At 44.1% G+C, this 26,955-nt stretch overlaps 1 protein-coding gene across 7 annotated transcripts in view; it reads right to left on the reverse strand.

Moving 5' to 3' along the window:
• Positions 1 to 3,550: 3,550 nt before the first annotated feature.
• The window catches only part of CACUL1 (CDK2 associated cullin domain 1), a 78,501-nt gene continuing 55,096 nt past the window's right edge, over positions 3,551 to 26,955 (reverse strand). Inside the window, exons 7-10 of one of the 7 annotated variants that reach the window (XR_016388180.1) lie at positions 18,984 to 19,027; positions 18,377 to 18,564; positions 8,679 to 18,271; positions 4,527 to 4,611 (exon numbers count right to left, since the gene is read on the reverse strand). Coding sequence is in view for 5 of the 7 variants with exons in the window: in XM_022568638.3 (XP_022424346.1) it covers positions 18,247 to 18,564; positions 18,984 to 19,027 (362 nt within the window). In the remaining 2 variants the exon portion in view is untranslated. The other 6 variants (XM_022568639.3, XR_016388179.1, XM_089898217.1 and 3 more) reach the window with 6 other exon arrangements.

Here is a 26,955-nt window from a genome sequence, read left to right on the forward strand (position 1 = left end):
TGGGGGAAACTTAGAATCTCCACCAGAACAGATGAGAAGCCCATCCACCGGCCTCTGCAGGGACCAGACCTGCCTCTGCTGGTTTTCCACCTGTCTGGCAGCCTGGCTCAGAGGGCAGCTGGGGGTGGCAATGAGGTCTTCCCTAGCAATTTTCCCGTCTGAGCCTGACGAGGGGCCTTTGAAGACCATTCATCTGCCGTGTTCCATAAACCGTGGCAGGGCCATTTACCTCTCTGTGTGGCGCATGAGTGATGCCAGCAGAGGGACACTGCCAACCTCTCTAGGGAATGGGATGAAAAGGGTGGGATGGGACTGACGCTAGAGTCCCAGACATACGCTCAGAGGCTCTGGGACTCCCATGGGTTTCGAGGACAGTACCTGGCAAAAAATAAGACACTCAACAAAGAACTGCTGAATGAACAACTACCTTGATGGGTGCAGATTCTGCAGCCAGACCACCTGAGATTGTACCATGCTTGCTGGCTGTGCCACCTTGGACCAGTGCCCAACCTCTCTGAGCCTCACAGAGCTACGGCCAGGATGAGCCAAAGACACGCAGGCAAAGAGACAGCGTATGTAACGTGGTGCTCAAGAAATGGCGGCAGCTGTGATAAGGGTGAAAGTCCACCTGCCCCTGGAAGACTGGTTTCCACCTGATGGGTCTTTGACTTCGGCCTGGTCTTATCATCCATGCTGGGTCAGCAGTGGGTCTACAGAGAGAATTCTAGCAGCTGGTATGGCGGCTTGACACCTACCTGGGCTCTGCTTGCCAAAGGTCCCCTTCCCAGCGCTCCCAGGGTCCTGCCTGGCTTGTCCGGAGATGCCATCCACACTCCCCAGCTCCTGCTCTATGTGCCTCTCAAGAGCCTCACCACAGGGAGCCCCAAGGGTGGGGCAGCACAGAGGAGACTCTGCTCAGGCATCCTGACTCCCGGCCAGGGCCCTCCCCTCTGCCAGGTGGCCTGAAATCCTCTCAGGGTCAGTGCTCCAGAGACAATCCCCCTGTTGTCTTCAAATGTCAGAACAACTGCTGCCGGTTATTAAGGGCCCTAGCCCACTAGCCCAGAACTCAGAGGTCACAGAGTCCACACCAGACCTGCCTTATTTCCCCTCATACCAAGAGGCCAATGGACCCCCTTGAATAACAACCCGCCTCTCACCATCCCAGAATATATTCACCAAGGCCGCGTGAGTAACATCCAGGGATGAGAGTTTAAACATCTCTTGGTTAATGGCTTTGGGTCTGCCATATCCAAGAGGTAAGTTCTTTGCCTCCGGCGCGGAAGGAAGCAGTCTCCTTGCTGTCGCAGGCATTGCGTAGAGAACGCATTGACCTTAACAAATTTAGTGGTTGCAAGATTCTGTATTACCTCGTCCAGGCTGGACTGAATGCTCTGCCCACCCCAGACCCACAGATTGCAAAATACAAGGGCAAGAACAGAGATCCTACCAAGCTCACTCCTTCCCTTGGATAATGAACGCAGCCAGGCCTCGTTGCCAGAGCAACCGTTCAAAATCCATTTATTTGAGGAAATCAAGAATCCTGTTTATGCCCATTAATCTACATTAATAAAGCCTTTGACGGCACAGGGCTCTGGAGGCGGGGGTCCAAACCGAAGCTTCCTCCCATCCTGTCCCATCCGTCCCCAGCTAGCTGGGGGAATCACTCCACCCTAACTGGGCCAGCAGACAACGGGTCCCCCGGGGCTAAGCAGCAGCAGAGCTCACAGGGCTTGCTGGAGAGGGGGACCCCAATCCGGGGAGGCTGAGAACGCTCAGGGAGAAAACCATCACGAATTCCAGAAAACGTACCCTGCATGCTGGGCCCTCACTGAAATGCTCAGCTCCTCCCAGCTGCCACCAAGGGCTCTGTGTGTAAACCTACAACACAAGGTGCCCATCAGCCCCCCACCCCAGGTCCTGGCACCAGCGTGGGTGCCCAGGGCACAGTGACAGAACTGAATAAAAAGATCAACTAAATCTGGGATTCTAATTTTAGCCCTAGGTGAGAAAAGTTGAAAGATGACTTAAGAATTAGTCTTCAATTAGAAGATTTCATAGAAGTCAGAACCTTAGACTTAGTCTAGCCTGTGTCGCCGCGTGGGCTGGGCCCCACGCGCATCTGAGTCACCTGGAGCGTGAGGCTGAAATGCAGGTTTCTGGGCCCTGCTCCAGACCTACAGAATCAGAATCTCCGGGGTGGCGGGTAGCGGGTAACAATCCCCCTGGGCGATAGCTCTGCTCACCGAAGTTCAGGAACGCCCTCTTCTCACCAGTGAGAAGAAGAGGGGCAGCCAGCTGGCCAGGGGCCCCCAGTAAAGTAATGTCAGGAGGAGGCCTGGGGAACAGCTCTGAGAAACGCTGCCATTGCTGAGCGGGGAGAGGGGTGCGTGGCCAGACCTTGATTCTTCGGGAGGCAGGTAGATGGAAGGTTCTGGACCTAAGGGGACTTGGGCTCTGGCAGCTCTTTCAGCCTGGCAGGTGGAGTCTCAGCCCAGGGCGTCTTCGGGAAGGGGCACATCCACTGGGCTGGGTTCCGCTGCCCTGGGGCAGCCACCGAGCAGCAGAGCAGACAGTGCAGGGAATGGCTCAGGTGGGGCTCTGCCACCCAACAGCTGTGTGCCCCTGGGTACTTCTCTGCGTCTCAGCTCCTCAACCAAAAATTGGGACTAGCCGGGGTTCCTGCTCCCTGGGGAAGCTGAGGGCGGGGGGCGGGGAGGGGCGAGAGATGATGCAGCTGTTCAGTTGCGTTTGCTCTCAGGTCCTTGCTGGTTCCCCGATGCCCACCCGCATCTCTCCCTGTTTCTGAGCAGACAAAGGGGAGGAGGGGCAGACGGGAACTCCAACTCTGCTCCCAGCCCTAAGCCTCCCAAACCTCCCGCGTGGGGGCCGAGCCCCATCACTTCCTTCCCGGTTCCTGGCCCCCACCAGACTCCTTGCTTGGGAAGAGGTTGCCCACCCTGCAGTTAAGTGCTCACTCCTGCGCTGTTTTATTAATCACATCTTTAGCTGCCCATCAGGATCAGTTAGACCACAGTGAGACTGCCAAGATGGCCATTGCAGTTAATAGCGTCCCAGCTGACAAATGAGCCAATCTGGGCAGCATTTTGGGGGTAAATGATTGGTTTCTAGTGAGGGTCCTAAAATGCTGAGGCGGCTCTGAGCCTCCTTCCCAAACTGGGGTCTGCAGTGTGGCCCAGGACTGAGAGCTCAGCCTTTGGGGACAGACCCAGGTTGGACCATAGCTCTGTCCCCTAGCAGCTGAGGGACTTTGAATAAGTTACTGAATTTCTCTGAACCCCATTTACCCCATCTGTAGAATGGGGCTGAAAATGTTCGTAGCTCCCTCCTGGACTGCCTTGGGGATTAAATGCCACAGTGTACGTAACGTGCTTCACCCACGGCCTGACGACAATCAAGCTCAATAAGTGAAAGCTACTGTTTCTACCCAAGGCCTTCCTTCCCGCTCCCGAAGCCTTGGATGCCTAGGTATGGAGGTACTAAGATGGAGGCGCTTCAGATTACCATGGAGATCGTCCAATCTAATCTGTAGAGGCTGCTCAGTGGCTGTTTATTGAGTTAAAAGAAAACAGGAATCTAATTTTAGCCCAAAGAAGAGAAAGTTAAATGGCAACTTGAGGAATGGGCTCTGGCCAGACAGCATGATAGTAACTGCGGCCGTTTCCAGCACTTACTATGTAATAACTGCTTTCCCTTAAAGAAAAAAAGTCACTTACATTCACTATCATTGTAGCCACTTGCATTTTCCCCAGGACAATTACTAGCCCCATTTCTAGTACAAGCCCAGTGTACCTACAGGTGGGGAAACGCAGAGCGGAGTCACAGCTCTAAGTGGCAGAGCTGAAATGTATCTGCCTTCCTGGAACCCTGCTCCTCCCTAACAAGCACTGTGCGCTGAACGTCGGGAGGAAAACCCAAGGGCAGCCGGCACAGCACCAGTTCTCACACCTCTGTGTTTCCCCTGGGGAAGGGGACAGAGGGATGCAGCCCAAAGCAGCCCTCCAACATCACTTGCTACGTGAGCGGACACCATGACACCGTCGCAGCAGGCGCCGGCAGTGTCCAGGTGCATGGATGGGGCAGCGTTGGAAGGTGATGGCCCTGTGGGGAAGTGGGGGCACTTGGATTTATCGCCAGCTGGCTCCCCAGGGCCACCACATGATGGAAGCCACTGCGGAGCCAGACAGCCCCGGTCGGGACCCAGGTCTGAGCCTCATGTGGACAACAGGGGTAGTAATGGCAGCAGAGTGAGGACACGTGACACAAAGTGTGCAAAGTGCCTGGCACAGTGCTTGGCACAAAGCAAGGGCTCGCTAAAGGGGGCTTTATTCCTCAATTGGCCTCATTTCGAGAACAGACGCCAAGGCCTTCAATTCAGCGTCCTGCTCAGGACACACAGCAGAAGGGGAATGGAGGCCGAGCAAACCCAAACAACGGTGGCCCACCGTGAGCCAATTTCTTTGTTTTACAGATGAGCCTGGAGGTCAGAGTGGTTCAGTGACTTGCCTGGTGTGAATGAATGGTGGAGCCAAAATTCCCAGCTGGATCCACTGAGGCCCGGGGCCAGTGGGGTCTCCTTCCAGATCTCGCCTGGTAGAGAATGAGAGTGCCATTAGAGCCCGCTGTGTATGGGGACAACGGTCAACAAACGGTGCCTGTCACCCGCCCTCTCCATCCCCCGCCGACCTGGCTCCCACTCTCCCAGAACATCACCTGTACTCTGAAGCCCCGGGGACCCAGCGCCCAGGACCCAGCCCAGGATGTCAGGTTGTCCCTGTGAGCTCAGAAATGCTGTGATAGAAATATACACACTAATATGTATAAAATAGATAACTAATAAGAACCTGCTATATACAAAAAAAAAATTAAATAAAATTCAGAAAAAAAAAAAGAAAAAGAAATACACCTACTGCTGCCTGGAGATTGAAAATGCGCTTTTCACTCTGTCAGGCACCAGGGCAAAAGCAATTTACAAACGGTCAGCCGGAGGAGAGCGCGGCTGGAAATGTTTTGCAGTTTATTAAACAGTGCTGACCAGGGCTATGAGACATGCAGTGAGTGTCTGGGGTGAGCCTACACCGGGGTTTCTCTGCGGGTGGGTGACCAAAGATGGGGGCTCTTAGGGACTGTGTGCCTGGTTACTCCACCCTCGGAACCTTGGATTTGGAATCAACTGAGACATCTCCCACTTCCCTCCAGAGAGGAAATGCAGAGGAGGAAGAAATCGTCTCCACCTTTTTTTTTTTTTTTTTTTTTTTTTTTTTGCGGTACGCGGGCCTCTCACTGTTGTGGCCTCTCCCGTTGCGGAGTACAGGCTCCGGACGCGCAGGCTCAGCGGCCATGGCTCACGGGCCCAGCCGCTCCGCGGCATGTGGGATCCTCCCGGACTGGGGCACGAACCCGCGTCCCCAGCATCGGCAGGCGGACTCTCAACCACTGCGCCACCTGGGAAGCCCCGTCTCCATCTTTTAAATGTACTAATTTATTTGTTCGCCACTTTGTTTCAGAAAAGCTCCAAAGTGGGTAACAAAGACCCCATTTACAGGGAAGTAATCACACAGAAAGCAAGAGCGCCCGAGAGATCTTCTAGAGGCCTTAGGGCACTTGGGCTGCAAGCAGCAAACACTGACCTTCACCCCTTACGGTGAACGAAGGGTGGTCACCCAGTGGAAGGCAGGGCCACCCTTCGGGAGGACAAGAGCCCAGCAGCTCTAGGAACTCGCCAGCCTGGTCCCTGGGGTCTCCACCCTTGGGAAGGGCCAGCTCCTGCCCCTTCAGGCTTCAAATGGCTCTATTCACAATTCCATCTTCAGGGGAGAAAGCTGATTGGCTCAGGCAACATGCCCATCCAAAGGCCGAGGAAGGCGGGACACCTTCACGTGCCCTGTCCAAACACTGCTGAATGGGGAGGAGCATTTCTCTGAATGACAGCAGAAGGAGAATGGAGGCCGAGCAAACCCAAGCAACGGTGGGCCACCGTGAGCCAATTTCTTTGTTTTACAGATGAGCCTGGAGGTCAGAGTTGTTCAGTGACTTGCCTGGTGAATGAATGGTGGAGCCAAAATTCCCAGCTGGATCCAGATTCTGGGAAGAGGTTTCCCTACAACAGGGTTCAGCCTCCCTGAGTACCTTTGACCTTGGCCTACATCTCTCTCCCTCCAAACAGCAATGATTAGTCGCTCAATTGTGGCAGGACAGTCGTTTTAGCTTGGGGAGTGTCTCTGGCCCTGCTGAGAGCGCCCACTCTTGACAGACCTGTCGGGCACCTTTCTCTCCGTGTGCCCCAAATGTCCCCTCTTCCCGAATGCTGGGGCACTAGGCCGGAGCTCTGTCCGCAGGCCCAGAGGCCACTCGGAGCTTAGGGGCAGAGAATGCTGCTGACACGGAGACGGCCTGCAGGCTGAGGGCTCAGCACCCATGACGACGATGCTGTCCGGTCTCGAGGTGGCTGGGGTCACACCCCTTGGACACCCCTGCCATGTAGGCAGCTCCCACAGGAGGAAAGGAGCACCTGCTGGGTGCCCACTCTGTACCGGGCCCTGTGTTAGGGTTATGTCTTGAAGCCCTTACATCAACTCCTGCCAGTGTGATCATTAAGGACCAGCTGCTTTGTGACAGCTGGCTGGCCTTGGACAGGTCACTTCACGCCTGTGAGGTCCAGCTTTCTCACTGGAAAACAGAGCTGTCACGGGTGTCAATTGAGACAGAGGAATAGAGTGCTTCCCACAGTGCCAGGCGTGCAGTGAAGACTGGGTCAGTGTAACAGTGGAAGCAGTAACAGTAGTGGAAGTTGTTATTCTGAGACCTGAGGATGAGAAACATCGAAGCCATGGAAAAAGGGAAGGTGAGAGCACTTTGGTTTTACAGTAGAGGAAACTGAGGCTCAGAGAGCTGAAGTGACCTGCATGGGGACACACAACATGAAGGACGGGGAGCTACTGACCCTAAACGCACCTGAGTCCAGAGCTCACGTCGTCTCTACTGCACCACACGGCCTCTCAGCAGTCCTGGTCCATGTCTGCACTTGCCCTCTAGTCAGTCTGTGTCTCCGGGTCCCCCATGTCTCTTGCCCACCAGAGCTCACCCTGGTCCCGGTCCCGAGATGGCCTAATGCGACTGGAAGTCTTGGGCCCTAAAATTGCTTTTACATCAACCCTCCCCAGAGCACCTGCCTTACACCTGAATTTTCCCATTTCTCTTTCCAAGGCCCCCTCGCATCCCCGATAAGATGGCACCCCATAGTGGAAAGCCCTTTCAACGCCTTCTTTCTTCTCTTTGATCTCCTTTCCTATATTAGCAGATGGGTCTGGTGCCTTTAATCTTCTTGCTGTACTTGTAGTTTTGAAGTAATTCCCCACTTCACACTTGATTTAGCATGATTTTCAGTAGACTCGAGAACTCCAGGTTTGTGGGAACTTGGGAGGGTCTGACTCTAACCAGGTTTTCCTTGGAAAGCCTGAGAGCGGACAGTGTGAGGAACCCAGAAGAGAGGGGGCCCCTTCAGTGCCCGGGGACGACCTCCAACTCGGAGACCGGGCGCCCAGGATGTCAACTGCCCCTCCATCAAAACTTCCTGATGGGTTGCAATGACATTTTCTCCAAAGTCGAGCCAGTGATACCAATGTCAACCCAATTCTCTAACCCTGATTGGAAGCCAACATGTACCATCAAGGACAGCAAGAGGATGCTATGAACAAAACACAAGTGATTCACACGACAGCTTGTGAAGCTCAGACCTTTCAATTTGAAGATGAACACTTTAACTCATCTCAAAACAGACTTCTGATGACAGAGCTTAGAAATGAGCCACCAGCCCCAATAGCCACGTGCCCATTGGAATTACTGTGGCTCCCTGTACGGCTTCTAAAAGAGGAATTAAAAGCTCAGATTCCTGCAAGAACTATTATTTCATGCCCCCTTATAATTCTCTGAGAAATCCATGGGATTAAAAAAAAAAAACCCAACTCTCTTGGGGAAAGTTTTAGATTTACATATGCAAGAGTTGCAAAGACAGCACAGCGTCTCTATAAATCCTTCCCCCAGCTCCCCCTAGGGTTAAAACCTCACATAACCAAGGTACACTTATCAAAACCGAGAAATCATCATCGGTGCAACACCATTAACCAACCACAGATTTTATCGGAATTTCTCCAGTTTCTCCACTCACGTCCTTTTTTTTTTTTTTTTGTGGTATGCGGGCCTCTCACTGTTGTGGCCTCTCCCGTTGCGGAGCACAGGCTCCGGACGCGCAAGCTCAGCGGCCATGGCTCACAGGTCCCAGCCGCTCTGCGTCATGTGGGATCTTCCCGGACCGGGGCACGAACCCGTGTCCCCTGCATCGGCAGGTGGACTCTCAACCACTGCGCCACCAGGGAAGCCCTCACATCCTTGTTTGATCCCAGGATCCCACATGGTGTTTAGTCACTACGACTCTAGCTACCTTCACCTGTGACAGCTTTTTGGTCTCCCCCGGTTTTTCATGACCTTGACACCTTTGAAGAGGAGCAGTCAGGTGTCCTGGAGAAAGTCCCCCATTTGGATTTGTCTGACTTTTCTCATGTGTAGACTGAGGTTACAGATTTGGGAGAAAATACCACAGAGGTGAAGTGTCCTTCTCAGGGCATCATATCAGGGGGTAGGATACCAACATGACTCACCGCTGGGATGTGAACCGTGACCACTTGGTCACGGGGCTGCCCCCAGGTGTCTCTGTGATGAAGGTAGTATTTTCTCTTTTCCATACTCAGAAGCCAGTCACTGAGTCCAGCCCACACCCAGGGGAAGGGTAATTAAGCTCCATCTCCTGAAGACAGGAATATCAAAGAATTTGTATACATGTGTTAAAATGTAACTAATAAATATTTGGGGGGTGGGATAACTTTGAACTTATGCAACTATCCTATTTCTCCTTAAACTAACGTCCATCCACTAATTTAGCATCCATCAGCAGATCTTGTCTATAGCAATTATTACTGCCATTTTCTGAAGGATTTTCTATTTCCCCCATTCTATTCTATTCCCCCATTTCCCCATGGTTGGTTTAAAAAAAAAAAAAAGCAAGGTATCCTGAAAGGAGTGGTGGGACTCCACAATGCGGAGGACTGACAATGACGTCATTCTCTTCCAGAAAATTGTAGCCTGTGTGCTCCCACAAGGCAACCGGACTTAGATTTTATTATCTCACATAAGAGTGTCTTTACAACATTTTATGAGATGGAGAAATTTAAATCCCAAAAGAGGTTTGTTGGTTATAGCAACATTTAAAAGAGTATTGTCAATATTGTTATATTTCTTTTATTGATAAAAACACAAACATCTGCAATTTGCCAACCTTTCTTGAGGTGACAAGTCCCTGTCAGTAATATGCAATCAAGAAGGTATTTAAAAAACAAACAAAAGGGCTTCCCTGGTGGCGCAGTGGTTAAGAATCCGCCTGCCAACGCAGGGGACACAGGTTCCATTCCTGGTCTGGGAAGATCCCACATGCCGTGGAGCAACTAAGCCCATGTGCACCACAACTGCTGAGCCTGCGCTCTAGAGCCCGCACGCCTAGAGCCCGTGCTCTGCAACGAGAAGCCACCGCTCCGCAACTAGAGAAGGCCTGTGAGCAACAACGAAGACCCAACACGGCCAAAAATAAATAAATAAAATAAACTTACGAAAAAAAAAACACCCAGACTTTAAAAAACAAAAAAAAAACAGACTTTATCTGACCCTTCAAGGTAAAGATGATATACTAACTATGAGTAAGAAAGCAGCTATTTTTCCTAAAGAAATTCATGTTAAGAGCATCTTGAAAATGGCTAGACATGTCTCCAGCTTTATGAAAATGTGTTACCAAAAACTGTCACCTATAAAAACTCTCATAAGTGCACACATGAACTTGGGAACTAAAATTCAAAAGTGAGTTTCAGTAGGTTTTGAACCCATTTGTTAACAATAAAAATACCACACTTGTAATTATTGAGCCAGAACAAGTTAGTGACAGTGAGAAAGATGGAAATTTATTATAAAGATTTCAACAAACACTTTTTTTAAGACTAGCAGATGGAACTGAAAACTGAGTACTGCTTTTCAGAAAGCAGAGTCATCTGGATCCACAGATCTTAATGAGGTGGCTTTTTCAGCTACAATAGCCATTAAAAACTAGCATTAAAATAAACTTACCTTAGAATCAGACATTAAGTTGTTTTTATCATTAAGGGTTAAAACTAGGAGTTTCAAAAATAATGAAGCATTTTTAATAATATGGCTCTCACTAAACTTTTCAAAAAAAGTAAAAGGTTTTTTTACCACAATACACGCACACAAAAATTTTAAAACATTTTCACCTCATCTTTTTTCTTTTCTATTTTTTGTCTTACATGTATTAGTATAGTGCACAGACATTAATTTAAAAATATATATGTATATACAAATACTGGGGGTGGTGCTCTACACAGTACAGTCAGGTGAGTGGTTTACACAGGGTTCTGTTTTCAGACCATTGCTTACATTCTTAGAACAAACTTCTCCCACCTCAAGAAAATATAAACTGCATCATCTTCTAGTTTTTATAACTTATTTTTCCATTTTTAGTCCACCTGGAATTTCTTTTTGGCAAATGGTGTGACTGAATTTTCTCCAGTTATATCAGCACCTTTTACGGAATAATCCATCATGATCAGAATCATTTCAAAAAGCCACCTTTAACGTACTAAAAATTCTTAAAAGCATTTGAGTCTTTCTATTTTAAACCATCTTCTATTAATTTGTCTATTTTTATACCAGTGTAAAAATTGTAATTAAAAAAATGTTTTCTTGGTACAGCAAGTTCCTCTTCTTCCCCCCCTTTCGATGAAGACTTTATTTTCTCATCAGCTTATACTTCCAAATGAATTTTTAATTTATATTTAAAATACTTCTGGCATTTGGATTGGCTTTGTGCTGAATTTAGATATTAACTCAAAAACTGACATGTTTACAATGGTCAAAATGTTCCTATTCTCAAATGCTTATAAGCCCACGTTCCTCTCCATTCTCACTCCCCTCTACCCCACGCCCAAGGAAACCATGATCTTGAATGTTAATAATTCTTTCTTTTCTCTACAGTTTTATTACTTACGAATCCTTAAACAATATAGGCTGACTGGACTCTTCCGACTTGCTTCTTTTTAACTCAACATGATTTCTGAGACTCACCCACTGTTGATGCACAAAGCTCTATGCTGCACTTAGGGTTCCACAGAATCCCACTGCACACATACACTTCATCTATTCATTTTACTGTAGAGGGACAGCTGGCTCTCTCTTTCCCTCCTTTTTGGTTATTCCAAATAATGCTGTTGTGACCACTCCTGGGCATGTTTCCTGGGTATATACACCTGACATGAGTTTCTCTAAGAGCAGAAATCCTGAGCTATAAGATACACCTGTTCAACTTCACTAGCTAATGCTGTTTTCCAAAGTGGTAATACTGACTTACACCAAGAGTAGCAGATGAAAGCTCCTGTTGTCATAATCTCTCCACTTTTTGGTATTTTCTGACTTTTCCCCCCGTTTATTTTTTTATTGTACTTGATTTTCAATGTTGCATTACTTCTGATGATTCAGATATATATATATATATATATATATATATATATATATATATATATACTTGTTCATGTTCTTTTCCATTATGGTTTATTATAGGATAATGAATATAGTTTCCCTGTGCCACACAGTAGGACCTTGTTGTTTATCTATTTTATATATAGTAGTTTGTATCTGCTAATCCTAAACTCCTAGTTTATCCCTCCCCACTTTTCTGACTTAACTGTTGCCAATTTGATGACTAGGAAATGGTATTATATTTATGGTTTCAATGTGCGTTTCCTGTTTACTAATAAGGTTGGACATCTTTTCATGTTTATGGGCCATTTCTGTTTCTTCTTCTGTGATATGCCTACTTATGTTTTTTTCTGCCTATTTCTCTCCTGAGTTCTTGCTTTGTTACTGATTTGCATGCTGGTGCTTTTTAATAGTTATGTATACATCGTGATTATCTGTATCTTATTCCAGTTTGGGCTTATTTTTTTCACTCTGTGGCATGCTTGGTAAACAAAAGTACTTACTATCAACGCAGCTAAATTATTTATCTTTTAACTCATGGTTTGCACTTTCTATCCCCCCTTCCCCAAAGTCATAAAAATATTCTGTATCATCTTCTAAGTTTTATAGTTTTAACTTTAATCCAGTAAATCTTTAATCCACTTGGGGACTGACTTTTGTGCCTGGTGCAAGGCTGAAGTCCAATTCATTTTTTTCCTTTGTGAAGAATTACTGAAGCCCCATTTATTAAATAATCCATCCTCCTCCCCACTGCTCTGCAATGACTACCTTTAAAAAATTAGGTTCTTGCACGTGAGTGGGTCAGTTCCCGAGCTCTTTATTCCTGTCCATTCATCTACTTATAACCTCTGTGCCAACTCCACAGTGTTTTAGTCACTCATGGTATTTTACAGTAAGTTTTATACTCTGGTGCTGCTAGCTCCCCTCACACTTCACCTTTTTTAGGAATATCTTGGATATCCTTGGTCCTTTGCTCTTCCATTTATATGTTAGGATCAGCTTGTCAAGTACCATTGGGATTTTTTGCTGGAATTACTTTAATCTATTAAAAAATTTGGAGAAAGAGTTGAGACCTCGATGATCTTCTTACCCATCACAGTCTCCCCATTTATTTAGGTCAACAAAGGTGCTTTTTTAAAATTATCATTTTCTCATTAAAAGGCTTATATACATTTTATTAAGATTTTTAGGTACTTTATGACTTTTTCATTCCTACTGTAAATTCTACTTAATAACATTTAAAATATTTAAAGCCATTACTACTTGTGGCTGCTGCATGAAAATGTCATTAACACTTGGATATTGATTTTGTTCCCGCAACCTTGATAAACTCATAAGTCTTCTAATTTGCCTTGCAGATATTTTGGACTTTCATAGATAATCTGATCATACAACATTAATCTGTTAATAGATGAGTCATATTAATTGATTTCCTAACATTAACAAATCTGCATTCCTGAGATAAATCCAATTTGGTCATCATTGATCATCATCTCTCACACTCACACACACACACACACACACACAGACACACAGTTTTTTTATCACTGGTACAGAGGTGAAGATGGACACTCATCCTGAGGGCTAATTGACCGTGGTAGAATACTGAGTGTCGTTATCGTTTATGAGGCATCATGAATGTACTGTAAGCAAAACCATATATTCTATATTAAAACAAAGTTCTAATAAACCAGGTAGCAACATAACAAGGCCAAGGACATCTGTACAAGATTTATTTCATTAACCACAATGTTTTAGAGTGATGGTATGCACCCTAATACAGAAGGAGTGATTCAAAATCCATCAAGAGTTAAAGGTCAGAGCCAAAGTCAGTGGCTTTGAATCCCCGGTCAGTAGGAGTTTCATCCACCACTTTGTTTTTCTTGGATTAATAAAAGAGTTGACGTACAGAACACCCTGTTCTAAGCTCCACTATGCTTTCCGACAAACAAGGACCACCAGAGACTAGACTTCATTGCTTCATCCTTGCTCTGGCTATGCTGGTGGGTGGCAAAAGCCTCTTGTCTGCATTTGGCCTCCCGTTTATTCTTAAGCATTCCTGTCTCCGGCCACAGCTCCCCACATCACGTCTGAATTGCACAGCTGTAATATTGACAAACAGGACTAATGAGAGCAATTCAATTGCCATCTGTTTAACAAAACATACCCTTCTAAGAAAATATCCAGTCTTACTGCATTTAGTACATGGTCATAACATTGAAATGACATGTGAGAATCAATACAAAATATTTATTTTTTTTTCAAACCACAGAATTCACCCCAGAGCCACACCATAAATTTTCCAGAATTGTAAGCCATTAACATTGCATTTCTAAACAATGCAATCCAACCAGAAATGAAGATAATTTCCAATCAGCAGGGGTACAATATATACTAGGGTCCTAGAAGAATGTACCTCTGTCTAGCATTTTCTTTAATTCTCCCACAGCCACTCCACCAACATAAGTAGAAACAGTATACGTCCTTGTGCCACTTAGCTATGGAAAGAGGTTCAAAATAGGGTCTTGGCCAGTGGAGGTGGCAAAGTGTCAATGACTTGGTTAATAAACAGTGGGGACAGAAGAGCAATCCTTTCCTTTGGAAAGAACAAGGGTCCTTTCATATATCCTGGTGGCCAGAAACGGGCAAATTTCAACAAGGCAGTGAAAATAACAGGAAAGCCATTTCTCCACAAACTCCTATGACCTCTATTTTAACTTCTGATAAACATGAACTTCAACTTATGCAATCTTATTGAAAACAGCAATCACAACCAAAAAGGTCCTTATAAACCTCTTCTAGGTGTCAGTCAAGGGATTCATACTCCGATCTTAAATTTTCAAGTCTCCTTAAGAGGCCTAAACCTGGGTTAAAATAAACATAATACTCTGAAGCTCAAAGAGACACCATAAAAAAAAAAAAAAAGAAAGAAAAAGAAAGAAACCCAAAACATCGAAACAATGACTGGATAGCTCATGTAGAGGTTCTGTTTTGCTTTTTAATTGTAAAGTTTTTTTTAATATCTCAGATTAGTGTATATTCACAAAACAATGTTATCTAATAATAGCTGCTTTATTTAGACAATTGAATTTTAGCTCAAGAGCAATGCCTCTTGCATAATAATCATGGAAATAATAAACTGCAATAAAACAGAAGAAACATAAAAGAAAACAGAGCTAGTCTCAATGAGAAGATGACAAAATCTGGAAGGGCTACCCTGGGAGACTAAACAGGCTTATTTAAATACTATGATACAAGCGCTCCTGTTCACTTTCTAACCAATCTGGTCCAACCTTCTGGTTCACTCCAGAAACCGATCGTGTCTGTCAGACCACCATCACCTTTGCTAGCTACATGTGCACAGACCGCCACTCTGAAGCTCTCCTTTTGTGCTGAAAAACTTTCAAATCCCTTGTTCGGTCAGTACAGAATATTGTGAGGTGATGCATGTGCAAACTCTTCCTGAGGAATTCTTTATGTGTGCAAATTTGCAACCTGACAGAAAGCATGGCATGTAGCACGGGCAGTGACAGCTTTATGGGGCTGTAGTGCTGGAGATGCACGTGCGGTGTTAACAACCACGGGGCATCCAGTCTTCCGCAATCTCACTTACTCACAAATTGGCTTTCATCCCATGCCCCAAAGAAAGGGAGGGGAACCTCCTCAAACTTGCAAAAGGGACAGGAAAAAAAAGTAACTTTTCCACAAAATTTAATAATGCACAACTCATGCACCCAGGTTTTTGTTTCTTCTCACTAACTCTACCTAAGAACTAGTAGATTAAGAATCACAACACCAGGTTTTGCTCTCTGCCCCACAGAAAACAAAGCAGTTGGGTTAGGGTGCAGCTGTGACAACAGAGGATATGAGATGACACTGTTACTGAAGCTTAACGCCAACCTTTAAAATAAGCACCGTCTCTCAAAACGACGATCATGTACTGATGTTACGTGTCATCATTCCAAGGTGAGTGAATTGGCTTTCTTTGGAGGGTCTGGTTTCAGGCTGCACACACACACACTAGTCAGTATGGCCAAACCAACTGCATGTGTTGACTCATGAGACAATCAACCTGCTTTACAATTTTCTGCCTTCGATGATTTGGACCCCACAAAAAGCCAGTGTTTAACTGGAGTGCAGAAACTATATACTGTACTGGCAAGAAGAATACAAGTAAACACAAGAAGAAAATACTTTTAGGCAAACAGTGCTTAGTCAATACAAAATGGAGGCAAATCTTATTCCCCTCATGTTGCAAACTAAGACTTTTGTTAAGAATCCCAATTACATAAGCAAGGTCAACAATGACTTAAAGGAATAGTTTCTTCATACTGCAATGTACCTCAAGGGGCCAAAATGAGTAAGAAGCAGGTCGAATGCACTGGGAGAATGTGTATATTCTTTCTACAGTGCCTTCCAATCACAGCTTTGTGCCACTAAGCCCTCACCCACAGCAAGCTGCAGCCACTGTGCAAAAATGTACAGAGAAACTAACTTCTGCAAACTTTACTCTGCCCACTTTGTTAACACATACGTAATAATAAAAAGACAATATAAAATATTTCTCCATTAACTTAATAATGCAAAAAGCATCCAAAGATTTTAATGCCTATCCACATCCTAGTACAATGCTTTTAGAGGGAAAGTTCCGTTGTTGGCCAAAGAATACTCCCTTCCCGGAAAAAGCATTTGGGTATATTACTAGGATACTGAAGAATTCATCCACATTTAAAGAAACATTCCAATTTCACTCCTTTCAGAAATATTATTAAAACCGCTCAAGAGTTCAGTTGCAGGTGTTATTTATAAGCCTGCAGCAAGCATTCCATTGAGTAAAGTAAAATTTGAACTTCTTGATAAAACTGAATTCTTCCTTGATATCAGAATGTTACTGGTGTAGCAAGTCAAACTGTACAGGCACAGTGAGAGCCTGTATATATTCTTACAGTAATTCAGTGTTTCTCAATATAACCCAAGATGCTCACAGAGTGAAATGAGCCCAATTCAAAGTCCTCCTCAAAATCCACCAACCCTGGTTGATAAGTACTTAAAAAAATAAATCTGATGACCTTACTTTTACTTCTCTGAATACTCATGTTACAAACAGAGGACTTCTTCTATTAGACGACTGAATTGCTCCTAACACTTCAAACTCGCCCCCCAGCCTGCTCCCCCAAAAAAGGACCAAGTGAATTGGCAGAGACAACTCTACGAACAACCCGAAAATCAGAAGCGTGATGGTCGGTACCCCTGATGTGTCTTCTTTTTTTGCCCCTAGTCCTCTGAAGACGTAAATATTAGTCTAACACAGCTGACACAGCCAAAGAGAGTCAAGCACATGCTCAATTTAGATTTAAGCAAAACTGTTTTTCCCTTGCCGCATCTTTCTATTTTACTTTGCCTTTCAAAAACAACTTGGAATAAGCTTCAGAGTCTTTTTACAAGGAACTAAGTAGCACTGTGGGTGTATGGAAACAGAAAATATAGCTTGGCCACAGCCGGAAGGGCGCCTTAAAACAGCGGTGCTACTTTTTCTCTATTATACTCGAATATGATGTTTTAAAAGATGCAGACTGCAAACTTTTTAATGCTTTTTTTTTTGCGGTATGCGGGCCTCTCACTGTTGTGGCCTCTCCCGTTGCGGAGCACAGGCTCCGGACGCGCAGGCTCAGCGGCCATGGCTCACGGGCCCAGCCGCTCCGCGGCATGTGGGATCCTCCCAGACTGGGGCCTGAACCCGTGTCCCCTGCATCGGCAGGCGGACTCTCAACCACTGTGCCACCAGGGAAGCCCCTGCAAACTTTTTTTAAGTACTTATCTCACCCATAAAAATGAAATCGATCAGGAATCCCACACCACTGACTATGTTTGAATTTAATTACCGTATCTGCTTCGTAGAGCATCACAGGAATCAGCTTTTACCACTGGGTAATTCTCAACAATATTAAAAAGGGAGCTTTAGTGCTAAAGTACCGGCTAGCCCTAAACTAGCGTAATGCCAACACTCTAGCAGTCGGTGAGAGCATGTTAAGTGACGGAGGGAATGGAAAATGGTCTACGAGAGTTGGTCCCCAACATTAACATGAACAAGCCACGGTGAGGCAGGAGGAAATCTGACCAACGTGCACCATGTTTCTGTTTTCCCACTTATTTAGCATCCTGCTGTGAAGTCACACCTGACATCTTGGCAAGTTAGTCTGTGATACCATCAACTTTTTCAGGAAGCATTTGTGAGTTTGACAACATGGTCACAGAGCTGCAAAGTGCACAAAGCTGAAGGCACGGAGTAGAAAAGTTGTGAACTGATGGTGCGGGCGGGGGTGGGGGGGGAGAAGTTATATTGGAAGCAGAGTTAGCATCTTCCTGTAAGAAGACTTTCTAATGCTAAACAAAGACCAACTCTTTTAAAGGGGTTTGTTTTGGTTAGGGGTGAAAAATACTGTATTGTAATGATCTGCTTGATTTTAAAGCAAAAGATATCTTTCTGTATGAAACCAATATGCCAAAGTGCCAAGTCCGCAAATGAACAAAACAAGTGCTTTAAAAAAAAATAAAAAAGATTCTTCTGCTCTTATATTTTTGGAGGAAGCTGCTGACTTTGGCTGCTGGATCTCACTTAGCAATGGTCACTCTTCATGACGCTTGTTCCTCACGGAATCTGTAGATAAAGTCATTAGAAGATTGTCCCATTTCAAAATCATCCCCAAGTCTAGCAGCAACCGTTTTGTTTTTTGTTAGTTTTTTGTTTTTTAAAATTACAAACCAAAGTAAGAACTCCAACATCCTTTTCCAAGAACAGCTTGGTGACAGAGCTCCTGAGTGTCTGCAGGACCCCGCTGCGCTCTGAATACAGTCTCTGCAGCTCCAGTGTGTCCTCTTTTCAGGAAGGAAAGTACATTCAATACATTCACTATCTGTACCCTCTGGAACTTGCACATGCTGATGAGCTGTCTGAAAAAAACATCAGAAGAGTTAAAGTATCAACAGCCGACAGCATTTGATAATGGTAGGAATCTGTTTATTTGACACATATTTCTCACCCCTCTCCCAATCCCCCAAAAGGAGATCAGAGAAAACCTCAAAACCATGTGGTTTTGAATGAAGTGAAAGGGGACCAAATCATCAGGAGCTGAGTCTGGGCCCTTTATCTCATTCTAGTGGAGACTAAAGAACTGGCAGCCTCCTGACAACTGCCTGAAAACTGCCACCAGCAACTGGGCTTCAGAGCTGCCACAGCTTACAGAACAGTCTGACCCTGACTGCACACAGTGCCCTTGGAGACCACCATCAAGAACACTGGATATCATTATAGCTAGTGGCTGCCTTACATCACAAAACCATCAAGGATGGTAAGGAACATCATTACTTACTATAAGCCAACTCATCCCCAGCTCTCTTCCGGGACTGGTCACCTCTGGGGATTAAAAAAAAGAAGAGGGAGTCAACAGAACTGACTGATAGCTTCACACAACAAAGTAGAAGAAATGAATTGGCAAAATTGACAATGGAAGTAGAGCAGGTATTTCAATTCTAACAACCTATTTTAAAACAGACATTAAACTTACAACAGTAGCTGAGTCATTTATAACCTGAATATTCTTAGCTAAAAGGTGCTATCTTTTAAATATAGAAAGCTATTAAAAAAAGGAAGGACTATCTATAAAGATGGTTTACCCTGGGTCCTAGAAATCGATTGACTAAAACATCTTTGAAGACAAACCTGGGCTCTACTATCGACATCCCTGGTGACCTGCATATAACAGGGCAAATTTCAAATATGGAATAGAAAAATTCAAAAACTTCCGCTAAAAGCCGTATTACGGGACCAGAAACTGCTTAAAGCTTTTGAAAAATCTCAGAATCTTAATGGACATGAATACCCTTCTCGCAGATAGAAGAACGTGAACCTTTACAGAGAATAACCAGCTCATCTTAAACACCCACAGAATTTCTAGTTCCACTTTAGAGATAATAAAATAGAGGTCTGATTAAGTCCTATGCTATCTGTAAATCCTATTTTTGTCTCTCCAGTTTCTCAGACAAATGACTAAAATGCTTAAGTAATGAGTAATAATAACCAATCCACTAGCTTTTTCTTTCCCGGTCTCTTAGCAACATCTACACAGTTGACCTCTTCCTTCCTGAAACACTCTGAGCTCTGCCCGACACTCCGTCCTTGGCCACTTTTTCTTCACCATGTAAAATTCTCCTTCGTCTAGGACAGCAGTCACACCAATCCTGTAACTTGAAATACGATCCATATGCCAATGGCTCCCAGATTTCTATCTCCAGCTCTGATTTCCTCCTGACACTTTGGACTTGTAGGTCCAACTGCCTCACAGCCACTGTCACTTGGACGACTTCCATCTACTGCAAATTTACCACAGCCAGAATGCACTCCATCCCCACTCTTTCCTCAGACTTCTTCAATAAATCACACCACCACCCGTCCAATTACTCAGGCCAAAATCCTAGCTCATCCTTGATTCCTCTCTTTACCTCACTCTGGAGCATTCTGTCCCAGCACATAATCCAAAACCAACCACTCCTCAGCCCCATGGCTACAATCCCAATCCAAACCACTATCACCTCTCCCCTACCCCACTGCAAGAGTCTTAGTGTTAGTCCAGACCAGAGCCAGAGCAACCTTATGTAAAAGCATACATAAGATTATTTCATGCCCCTGATTAAAGCCCTTCAGTGGCTTTCCATCACAGTTAAAAAAAATCAATTCAAATGCATTTTCCCAGGGCTTCCCTGGTGGTGCAGTGGTTAAGAATCCACCTGCCAATGCAGGGGACATGGGTTCGAGCCCTGGTCCGGGAAGATCCCCCATGCCGCGGAGCAGCTAAGCCTGTGCGCCACAACTACTGAGCCTGCGCTCTAGAGCCTGTGAGACACAACTACTGAAGCCCGCATACCTAGAGCCCGTGTTCCGCAACAAGAGAACCCACTGCAATGAGAAGCCCCCGCACCTCAACGAAGAGTAGCCCCCGCTCGCCGCAACTAGAGAAAGCCCACGCGCAGTAACGAGGACCCAATGCAGCCAGAAATAAATAAATAAATAAAATGAATTTATATATATAAAAAATCATTTTCCCAGTCCTGTGAGATATGGCTCCTGCCTACCTCTCCAAGCTCATTTTCTACCCCTGTTCATTATACTTCAGCCACTCTGGCTCTCTTTCTGTCCCTTGGACATGTTAGCACTTCTGCACTTACTACTTTCTCTGCCTGCAACACTCTTCCCCTGAGTTAGCCACATGGCTATCTCCTTACCGTTTAGCTGGAATTCTCCTCCTTAGGGGCATTACATCACCAAGTTAGCTGGAACAGCCCCTCATGCATGCCTTGGTTACTCACTCTCTATCCCATAATCTGTTTCATTTTCTGCCTAGCACTTATTATTACTTGAAATAATCTGTTTACATGTTTGTTACTTAACTCCCAACAGCAAAGCATAAGCTCCATAAAAACAGGAACTCTGCCTGTCTTGTTCACCCAGTACCTAGAGCAGCATGTAGCACATAATAGAAAATACAAAGTATTTGCTGAATTAATAAGTGAATAATTCATAAATAGCCTCTACAGATGGATTAAAATGCAGCCCAAGTAATTATTTCATGCTTTTGTGTAATCCTCCAGATTACCAAAGTTTCCCACTTTCTTTCTCTGGTTACACTCAAGACCAGGACAGAAACCTCTTGCTGAGCTGGGTGAGGAGTCTTCAGGACCGGCAGGAAGAGAACACACCAAAGGGTCTCTGCAGGGTTCTTCTCTAGGCTGAGCATTTGGAGGAAAACTTAGCACAAACTAGCTTTAGACAGCCTAAAGAGCCCTAAACAGATCCGCCTTAATACTGCTTTTAAACACCTCTATTGTTAACGCAGTATCTGGCCAAAGCCTGCTGAGAGTCTTACACTAGTATCATCACAGTAGCATTCACCAAATATTCTGAAACAAGCAAGTTAATGCTGAGCAAAAAGGAAGATACAGGATGGATCTTGTATCTGGAACCTCAACTTCTACAGACAGCCTTCATTCCCACCCCCCAAAATTTTTTTAAAAATGGAACATGCAAAAATAACAGGAGAAAAATGCAGATGTGAAAACAACGGGAGGCACAAAGAATGTAAGTGTGGTGTGTGCATGCGAGAGGCTGCCAGAGACATTACCTAATAATGCTACAAGTCTAGAAAGCTATAAGCTGCCCTCAAAACCAGACCCCTGCTACTAAATGAAAAAGCCCCAATCCTCTCAGCTAGGAGTGACCCTCTCAGCTAAAAGACCAATAATACTCCTAACAAGGTTCTATTTTGTTCCAGAAATCCAGGTAACAATCACTCAGCAAGAACATTTTACTTGCCTTTAAAAGCTATCTGGCAGACCCTCTGAAGAGGCCCATAGGCTGGTTTGAATGAGGATGCTCCATCTGAGAGACTGCATGCTAGAAGTTCCCAAACGAGCTTATCTTCCATAATGTATTCTTTGACAACAAACACCAACCTGCCCTTCCCCCAATAAGCAATTCAATTATGCAGGTAATACATAAAAAGAAAATATTGCTCTTAGCTTGTACGTTACTTCTAGCTTTGAAATAACTCCACGCGATATTTCCATGAACCTAAAGATGTTTCACATAAACTCCAGCCCAAACGAGAATCTGTCCATTAACTGCAAAAGAGGATATATTTGATAATATTCACATATTATTTCAAAACATTCCAAAGACTTTCTCTGTGCCATCCACATTAAAGCGGCGCGCTGCTTACTCCCTATATCACATAAATGGAACACAGCCTTAAATAAAAAAATAGTTTGCAAAGCTGAACAGGAATCATGTGATTGGCTAGACACAAACCATAAAATGACTGCTCATATCAGGATAGCCAGTAACAGAATTTTTGTTAGATAGCTTAGACTATATTTTTGCATCAGTGGACATTTCTTCCAAAACAATCCTAGCCAAATAATGATCAAAGGCAGCATCAAGTCTGGCAGGGCAGAATATGGAAGGTCCATACACAAGTGCTGGAAGCACAGGCAAACTGTCTTCAGTTGCTAAGTATATGGTGCAGGCACACCCTTTCTGACCAGTCTGAGCCAGTCCAGCATGAGTCCAGAATGTCAGGTAAAGCGGGGCCTACTCTGTGCAAAGCACCCATCAGAATAAGTCACGAGGCAGCCTTTAATCCTCATAGTAAATGTATAATAATTTGTTAGCTTAATTCTAGAAATGGCTCAATTCAGTTTGTAAAATAAAACATTTTAATTTTATCAAGTTTTGGAATACTAGCATTTAAATTTCATATGAAAGAATTCCACTAAGAGAAACAAAAGTTCATATTTACACCAAAACTACAAGGCGTTTCCCTGAATATGACCAACTTGGCCTTGTCAGAACAGTGCTAGGCTAGTCCTTCAAAGGCAATGTTAAATGAGACTATTTATGGAGTCAGTCATCCCAAGCAACTACACACCAAACAGTCCTGCACCCTGTTCTCTTATTCCAGTTCCAAAATTAGGATTACAAAAATATCTCTGGGGCTTCCCTGGTGGTGCAGTGGTTGAGAGTCCGCCTGCCGATGCAGAGGACACGGGTTCGTGCCCCGGTCTGGGAAGATCCCACATGCCACAGAGCGGCTGGGCCCGTGAGCCATGGCCACTGAGCCTGCGCATCCGGAAGCCTGTGCTCCGCAACGGGAGAGGCCACAACAGTGAGAGGCCCACGTATTGCAAACAAAAAAAAAAAAAAAAAAAAAAAAAAAATCTCTCTGGATATGTTTAAATAGTTCCACACATTCTTCTGGAAGGTGAATTCAAGATGTTCAGAGAAATCTACAAGAGCTATCTTCCTACACTGCTTCACAGAAATAAAAGTTTTCAGAAGGCTGTTTATTTGTTAAAGGCATCAGTAAGCTCATCTCTAAAATTAGAAGCAAACATTCAAATAAAACATGAAAAAAAGCATAAAAGACTTCACAATTATGGTGAGCCTAGGAGAAAACATAAGAGGTATACTCAGTGTATTCTGCATTTATTTAAAAACATTTAAGGAAAAACTTCTAACTATAATTCAAAATACATAAGCCACACAGAAAAAAACCTGATAAAGTTAGCTACATAAAGTAAAAAAACGTCTGCATGACTTCAAATAAAACAAAAAACCACCATAAGCGAAGTCAAAAGAAACTGAGAAAAATAACTCTTATCTTGGGCAAACAATCAATCTCCTCACTATAGAAAGAGCTCCTGGAAGCCAGGAAAAGAAGACTAACAATCAAATAGAAAAATGAGAAAACCAGAAACAGTTTACAGGAAAAGAAATAAAAACATATGAAAATATGCTCAGCCTCACTCATATAATAAGAGAAACGCAAACGAAACCAACTCTGACTGATTATTTTTCACCTGCCAGATGGGCGAAAATTCAAAGTGTAACAACATACTCTAGGCAAGGCCATGAAGAACAGGCACTTTTAAACTTTGTTAGTGGATATGCAAAATGGCACAATCCCCTATGGGGGGGCAATTTGGCAATTTAATCAAAATTACCGCTGCATTTACTCTTGACCTTGCAATCTAACTTAAGGGAGTTATTCTCCAAACATACTGACAACAGGTACAAAGTTACGCACGCAGCGCTCTCTGTAACAGCAGAAGACTGGAAATAATTCAGGTTGCCATTTACGGGGGACAGGTTAAATAAGTTATAGTACATCTACACAATGAAATGCGTAAGAAAGGAATAAAAATTAAGAATATATACTGTATTCGATTATATCTGTATATAAAATAAACACTGGAGGGAATCATAAGACACTAATAAAAACAGCTGCCTAAAGGCTGGGAGCAGACAAGGAGACAGGTGGGAATAAAACTTCTCAGTATGTACTTTTTATACCTTTTTTAAAACACCCTATAAATAAATATATCAGCTCTTCAAAAATGAACGAGTGAAATTACTATAGCATTAAGTGGCCTCATTCCGTATATGAAAATAATTGTTAGAAATATTACAATTGATGTCAGGAGACCCCTGACCACCGGACATCAGGGAGAGAAGTCAGCTGTTTACAGGCAGAATCTCCCACTGGCCTTTCCTTGCCATAGGAAAGGCAGGGTTAGCAGGCCTGTCTACACAGCTTCCCTGTGATGGCTGACTGGACCTTTCCAGTGTGAGCTGCCAGTGAGGGGAGTAATGACCCATGGATTACTCAGTGCCCCCTCTGCCACATGAATAAAGATGCCACCAGGACAAAAAGGGAATAAATGCCAATCCATGGGTCAACGGAGAACAAATTATCTGCTTTCTTTCCTAACCTGTGCTGAAATTAGAAACTTAGGAACAGTGATCTTGATCAAGGCTGGTATTCTGAGAATAAGCATGGCCTCAGAGTCTATGAAAGACAGTGTCCACCCTCTGCCCCAGCCAGATAAGTGAGTCAATACCCAACCTACTCCTTGTGGTCACAACTATGCCTCAGTGAGGAACCCAGGTGTCTTCCTTTCTACAACTTTCGTCCTTTAATGGCGAGGGATTCAAATAAGAGAAGATATGTAAAAGTGCTAAGGAGAGGGCCAGGATTATGAAACTATAAAGTACTACTTATTCCAATAAAGATATTAAAAAAACAAAAATAAACAAACAAAAAGAAGTACTACTGTACCCTTTAATGATTTGGTGACAGAACAGGGTGCTTTCCCATAGGGAATCACAAAATTTTTATATAATTTTGGTTGAAAATATGCACTTTGAAAGATTTTCTGGGACAAAGCCATGATACTGAATTGCAAATTTTAGAAAAATTAGCGAAGTGTTGATAGCAAAATCAAGGGAGGCTGGACTTCCCTGGTGGCACAGTGGTTAAGAATCCGCCTGCCAATGCAGGGGACATGGGTTCGATCCCTGATCCAGGAAGATCCCACATACCGTAGAACAACTAAGCCCGTGCGCCACAAATACTGAGCCCACGTGCTACAACTACTGAAGCCTGCGCGCCTAGAGCCCATGCTCCGCAACAAGAGAAGTCACTGCAATGAGAAGTCCGCACTCCGCAACAAAGAGTAGCCCCCGCTTGCTACAACTAGAGAAAGCCTGCACGCAGCAATGAAGACCCAAGGCAGCCAAAAATAAAAAATAAACAAGAGAAAATTTTTTAAAAAATAAAAAATCGAGGGAGGCAAATTTTGTGGACACATATAAGTGATAACCTACTTTTTAAGAAGAAACAACTAGAATTTAGGGGCAAAATGGAAATATGAAAAACAGAATCTGAAGGCTCTTTACCAGTTTAGTTACAACATCATTTGTTAGTTCAGTCATAAAATCATTTGCTAGTTTAGTCATAAATGTACATTATAACTGATCATAAAATTTCTACAAGGTTTTTCCAAATATTCAAAACTAGTATAAGCGGATCAAAGTTGGAAGAGCTCTTTGGAGGCTGTCCAGCCTAACTGCCCACCCAATGAGAAATCCCTTCTTCAAACTCCACTTAAGAGCAGCTCCCATAAAATCAAAACCCAGCTTCAGCACTTCCACCGAAGGGAGCTCACCACCTCTCCCAGCAACACCACCTTGACTCTCGCACAGCCGTCTCCCATTCTAAGAATGCTGGCATCCCTCCCCTGCCAAGCCAAAGGAAATGGACATACTTTGTCACAAAAGGAAAAGAAAACTTGCCTTGTAAAACCATTCTGTATAAGTTCTCTTTGAAGTTTCTGATCTTGAGCAGCATATTCAGAAAGTTCAGACTCCACTGCACGAGGGAGAATGTTTGGAATAAATTTAGAAAATAGAGTCGGAGCCATCTGAACCCACTCTGTGAGGGAAGGAAAAGATTCATTAAGGAGATCGTACAGACAAATTAAGTAGAAAAGGGAAAGTTTTCTTCCCAAAGAACAAGATTACGTATTAAACCAAACTTAAAATGGGGAAAAAAACTAGTGCAACCCCTTCTGATAAAGACGCTAAGTTTCCTTTCTAAATAGAATTTACAGAAAGTGGATATTTTTATATTTTTTATGATTTAACAACATTAACAAAAATCCCTAGAGAATTTTTGAAGGAAACTTATCAAAAATTCTAAATATGGAAGAAAACATGAATGAAATAACCAAAGAATTCTGAGCAGGAGGGGACTTGGAGGGAAGGGATTTGATGGAAATACTTAGCCCTATAAAGCATTAATTAAAACAATACACTGGCCTAAGAATAGAATAGTACATGTGGTAGTAAGCAGACATATAAAAAAAGTACCTCAAAAATGCGGAGGGAGATGGGAGAGATAACTGGTAAGCACTTTTAAAATATAAACCTACTTTGACTCACATTAAATT

Source organism: Delphinapterus leucas, chromosome 16 (genome assembly GCF_059928025.1).
Source record: "Delphinapterus leucas isolate spDelLeu-1000000601 "Yukka" chromosome 16, BTC_Dleu_Yukka2, whole genome shotgun sequence".
Classification (NCBI taxonomy): domain Eukaryota; kingdom Metazoa; phylum Chordata; class Mammalia; order Artiodactyla; family Monodontidae; genus Delphinapterus; species Delphinapterus leucas.